This window comes from Triticum urartu, chromosome 3A (assembly GCF_056163025.1).
Source record: "Triticum urartu cultivar PI428250 chromosome 3A, HENAU_Tu73, whole genome shotgun sequence".
Lineage (NCBI taxonomy): Eukaryota > Viridiplantae > Streptophyta > Magnoliopsida > Poales > Poaceae > Triticum > Triticum urartu.
Genome location: NC_141875.1, coordinates 461,121,622 through 461,127,169, shown reverse-complemented (window position 1 = coordinate 461,127,169; position 5,548 = coordinate 461,121,622). Strand labels below are relative to the sequence as shown.

At 46.0% G+C, this 5,548-nt stretch overlaps 1 protein-coding gene across 1 annotated transcript; it reads right to left on the bottom strand.

Moving 5' to 3' along the window:
• Positions 1-700: 700 nt before the first annotated feature.
• On the bottom strand, positions 701-1,595 carry LOC147980077 (uncharacterized). Its single transcript, XM_087516824.1, has 3 exons — positions 1,415-1,595; positions 1,122-1,176; positions 701-997 (listed from the first exon to the last, which is right to left on the bottom strand). The coding sequence occupies exons 1-3, from the start codon at positions 1,593-1,595 to the stop codon at positions 928-930; spliced, it is 306 nt and encodes a 101-aa protein (XP_087372950.1). The 3' UTR covers positions 701-927.
• Between the last annotated feature and the right edge of the window lie 3,953 nt (positions 1,596-5,548).

Genomic DNA, 5,548 nt, shown 5'->3' with positions numbered 1-5,548 from the left:
AAGTTGAACTTCTTGTATTTTTTGAAAAAAAGGAAATACGTTTTTTAAAGAAAAACTTTTTTAAATGTTGGTTTTAATGTTGAGATGTGGAAAATCTTATTCCTTTTAAAACATCGAACTACTATGTTACTTTAATTTGAACATGATTTTTTTAGAAACGTGAAAGTCCGTATTTCTTTTTCTAAATTTTCTTTTTTTTCATCTCTGTACTATGTGTGTTCTCATGGCCGAACTTCAAAGTTTAGTTCCTAGTGAATGTTCTAAGATTGTTTCATGTAAACCATGTAGGGTATCATTTATCTTCCAAGTTTATGATGAGTTTGACATTGTTTCTTAAAAAAACAAATCCGAGAGCAATAGATGATATTTCCCAAATGCAATTTTTTATACATGAGCTCATTTTGAATTTACACAAACATTGTTTTGAGTGTCGACTTTCCATTTCTTTTTGCATTTAAATTTTCTCAGTATGCGAACAATATTTTTATGTAAACAAATCAAACCATTACACAAAAGAGTAAATAAAAAATGAACACATGGTTAGTGGTTTGTAAATGGAAAATAACTACAAAATATACGCATCAAACATGAAAAACTAAGTACTTGCTCTTCTAATTACATATGTGATAATAATTTAAGCAATATATAAGCCAGTTGATGGTTTTGTGACAAAGCGGTGCATGTCTCTCCACCACACGTTGATTCTATAAAAAATACCTTATCTTCTCATCGTAGCATACACACACCTTTGTCTATAAAAAAAATCATATACCTTATCTTCTCATCGTAGCATACACACATCTCCATACCGGATGTTCACCCAAATCCGAAGCAGCAGTAGCTTCTTTCCGAGGTAGAAGAGCACATGCATCAGCAGCATCTCATGCTCACTAGAGTGAAAAACGGAAAGAGTAGACGTTGAATCGACTAGAACTTGGTGGAGAGCCGTGCTAGGACTTCACAGCTTCCAGCATATAGCCGTGATAGAACTTCACACCTGCCAGCGTATAGCTTTTTGTAGAATTTCACGAAGCCTCTAAACGTCTTAAAAGTTAGCTCAATTGACGCACAAGGAAAAAAATAAACTTTTACAACAAATCTCGTTGAAGACGCAGACATACAAGCATGCATTATTTTCCTTTACTGCATTGTCACAGTGCTCGCTCCACACATCTCCTGCACAGTTCAATCAGTAAAAAGAGTTAAGTTCAGTTAAGAGAAATTTTGACAGCAGCAACAGTATCAATATGCAGGAGCACGTCAGGGTCGGCTGCACCTGTAGATATAGTTGAACTTCAGACATGAAAAATAATTAGAAACACAGAACTAGATGGGGGAAGGAATCGATGCTTGATCTGGTTACAATACAACAGTAGGGAACAACAGAAAACAGAGATCGAGAAAGAATGCGAACTTGGAGTGTTGATGTGGTGCCCTGAGATGATGAACTCTCCCATCATAGAGGTCCATGCGTAGATGTGGCAAGGGACAGGGAGGCAGCCGGACACCAGTGGAGGAGGGAGCTCCATAGGGTGGACGTCTATGGCGGGGCGGCGGCAAGGATTGCCAGGGGGGCGAGCGGATAGGGTGGCCATGGCATTGAGGAGCAGGGGCCCTCCGCCATCAGATTTTTTGGAGGAGATGCTGGCTCGACGGCGCTTGGGGCCGGTGACCAGCAGCGGTCGTGTGGAAGAGCGGGATCAGTGCCTGAGGGCGCTTCTAGAGCTAGCAGCAGAACACCGTGGTCCGAGTCATGCCTAGTCGTCGGCGCGGGGCTGGCTCGCGGTGACGCACAAGAGGCAGAGGGGCGCCGCGCGTGGCAATGTGTGGTGGGGAATTAGGGGCGGCAGTGGCATGGCGGTCAACGGCGGCGACACAGCGCCCACGAAGGGCACCCCTGGCCCACTCCGGTCGGGTACGGCTGGATCCGTTCGTGCCGGCGCTCTCGGGGGCGGTAGTTGTGGCGGCTACTCACTGGATGGTGGCAGCGAAGGAGGCGCGCGGGGTGCCGGCGAGGTCCGGGGCAGCGCCGGCGCGCCGGGGAGACTAGCCGGGCACCGGCGGGATTCCGGTTGGGGGCGCGGGGGTTGCAGGAGAAGGGTGGGGCAGTGAGTCGGAGAAGGTGGATGGGGATCAGGGAAGATCGCGGTCTGATAGCTTTTGGATCTCGGGAAAATCTTGCTCGTGTCCTATATATACATCGACTGTGATCCAAATAGTTATTCTAATCCTGCGATTAGAATAGTGTTGTCCTATATATATATATATATATATATATATATATATATATATATATATATATATATATATAGCCAATGAAGAAAAACGACGGAAGCAGTGAAGACAGCGCAAAGTTGACGAATATGAATAATTGAGGAATTTCAACTTTTGGTGGTGGCGTGACCCACCGTATAAGAATGATGATTTCAGACACCGCGTACAATTATCGTAGGGTTCTGAGAATCAAATTCTTCGTTAATTTCTTCACACTAAGAGTGTTATTCTTCATTGATTGAAGAAAAACGTTTCTTCATGTGTTGCACATCTAAGTCATCAATTTTGCATAAGTGTTAGGATGAGTGTCCTTTTCAAAGAACAATCGAAGATTCTAGGATATTTAGCTCACACCACAACTTGCTAAATCTCTTCTCATCCAAGGGCTTTGTGAAGATATCGGCTACCTGTTCTTCAGTCTTCATATGCTCAATAGAAATGTCGCCCTTCAACACATGATCACGAAGAAAATGATGACGAATCTGAATGTGCTTTGTCTTCGAGTGCTGAACTGGGTTGTGAGCAATCTTGATGGCACTCCCATTGTCACAGAAGAGAGGTACATTCTTCATGTTGACGCCGTAGTCCTTGAGAGTTTGCTTCATCCATAGCAATTGGGCACAGCAAGAACCAGCGGCAATGTACTCAGCTTCAGCAGTAGATAGTGATACGCAGTTCTGTTTCTTCGAGGACCAACAGACCAAAGATCGTCCGAGGAAATGACATGTACCAGATGTTGACTTGTGATCCACACGATCACCAGCATAGTCAGAGTCAGAATATCCAACAAGATCAAAAGCCGGGCCCTTGGGGTACCATAATCCAAGTGTTGGTGTGTGAGCTAGATATTGAAGAATATGCTTCACAGCCTTATGGTGTGATTCCTTCGGTGCAGCTTGAAATCGGGCACACATGCAAACACTAAGCATTATATCTGGCCTAGATGCACATAAGTATAATAAGGAACCTATCATGGAGCGGTATACCTTATGATCGAAGTCAATACCATTTTCATCAGTGCATAGATGGCCATTTGTGGGCATAGGAATTTTTACGCCTTTGCAATCTTGCATGCCGAATTTCCTCAGTACATCCTTGAGGTATTTCTCCTGAGATATGAATATGCCATTGCGTTGTTGACGAATTTGAAGACCTAAGAAGAATTTCAACTCTCCCATCATAGATATTTGATATTCTTCACTCATCATATAGGCAAATTCATCACTATAACGTTGGTCAGTACAGCCAAAGATAATATCATCAACATATATTTGGCACACAAACAATTCACCATCATAGGATTTAGTGAAAAGAGTAGGGTCGAGTGAACCGGGTTTGAAGCCTTTCTTCATGAGGAATTCCTTCAAGGTATCATACCACGCCCGTGGGGCCTGCTTGAGGCCATAGAGGGCCTTGTTGAGTCTGAAGACTTTGTTAGGATTCTTTGGATCTTCAAAACCTAGGGGTTGAACAACATATACTTCTTCCTCAAGCTTACCATTGAGGAATGCACTTTTCACATCCATTTGATATAAAGTGATATCATGATGGTTAGCATAAGCAAGTAATATGCAAATAGCCTCAAGTCTAGCAACAGGTGCAAAAGTTTCATCGAAATCAATTCCTTCAACCTGTGTGTAGCCTTGTGCTACAAGCCGTGCCTTATTCCTCACCACAAGGCCATTTTCATCTTGCTTGTTGCGGTAGATCCACTTTGTGCCGATGATATTGTGCTTGCGAGGATCTGGACGTTTGACCAGTTCCCAGACATTGTTGAGCTCGAACTGATGTAGTTCTTCTTGCATGGCCTGAATCCACTCAGGCTCCAGAAATACTTCATCTACCTTAGTGGGCTCTGTAATAGAGACAAAAGAATAGTGCCCATAAAATTTAGATAAATGTGAAGCTTTTGAGTGTGTGAGAGGACCTGGCGCTTTGATGTCATTGATGATCTTTTCAAAGTGCACTTCTTTTGCAATGCGAGGATGAGCTGGTTGCCGTTGAAGAATTTGATCAGCATTCTCTTCAGCACCATTTTTCACACCCTAGTTAGTTCAAGCATTAGAGTGTGCATCATGTTTAAATTTCTTTTAAATTTGAAATGGGGAAGGCAGAAACCCCCAACACCCCCCCTGGAAACAACTAGGGTTTACTAAAAATATTTTCAATGAACCTCAAATGCCCTTCTAAAAAGTTCACCCTCTTTGTCTTAGGTTAGAACCTCTGGCAAAATTGGTGCACACTTTTCTAGGTCAACAGAAGGTCATTGAATTAAATCATAAGTATTTGAATTTGGGCATTTAAATGCTATAAAATAATCTAAATGCTCAAATAATTCTGGGAATAAATGTTTCCTGTTGGAAATAATCTAAACAGAGGCCACATTTATTTTCAGGATTTTTGGAAATGTTTTAGTATTTTATCTAAAGCTAAACAGTTGCAGTTTAATAGAAAACAGAAACAAAAATCAAAAAAGAGTGAGAAGAAAGCCCACCTGGGCCTTATCTGCGCTGGCCCAGCCACCTGGCTCGGCCCAGCCTACTGGCGCTGCCAGTCGTCGTCCTCCTCGCGCCAGAAGGACGCAGGGCGCGTGGCCGGCGCCCGTGGCCACATGCCGGCCACCTCCTGCTTCCGCCGACGCTCGGGAGATGCCCTGAAGTGCCACGCGACCCCCCCCCCACGTCTCCCTCTCGCACTCGCTCACTCTCCCCCTCGTCTCCCTCTCTCTCTCTCCCGCGACGGCCGAGCGCGTACCTCGCCGCCGATCGCCGTAGTTGCCACCATAGCCACTCCCTCGCCCCTCCGACGAGCCCATTAGCTCCGCCTCGACTCCCTCGTCCTCCCCACCGAGCCACGCATCGCCGGAGGCCCTGCATCACCGCCTTCGCCCTCATCTTCAACCTCGGGCACCCGAGCCATCTCCGGTTGAATTCGCCGCCGCCAGGACCTCCCCGAGCTTGCTGACCCCCTCTCCGATTCCGCAGTGAGCTCCTCTTCCTTTCCCCCTAGTTCCCGTGCTCGATTACGCCTTGTAGCCACCGCCCCCTCCGAGCCCGAGCGCTCCTCGCCGCCGGCCATGTCGCCGTCGTGGCTACGGCCGTGTAAGCACGCGTCCGAGTGCCTCACCATGCTTAGTACAGCACCAGGAACCCGTAGCCACCACCAGCTCTTCCTCCCGTGCACCGTAGCGTCGAAACCAACCTCACCCGACTCCGGCGACCGCCAAGCTCGTCGCCGGCGACGTTTCCGGCCACCCCGAGCCCAACTACCACCA

Excerpts from the sequence above, each read along its gene's own strand:
- LOC147980077 (XM_087516824.1), bottom strand. The coding sequence starts at position 1,595 with ATGGCCACCCTATCCGCTCGCCCCCCTGGCAATCCTTGCCGCCGCCCC. Across the intron at positions 1,177-1,414 it reads GCACCACATCAACACTCCAA|GAGATGTGTGGAGCGAGCAC; the intron begins GTTCGCATTCTT and ends TGAACTGTGCAG. Across the intron at positions 998-1,121 it reads AAGGAAAATAATGCATGCTT|GTGTGAAGTTCTATCACGGC; the intron begins GTATGTCTGCGT and ends ATACGCTGGCAG.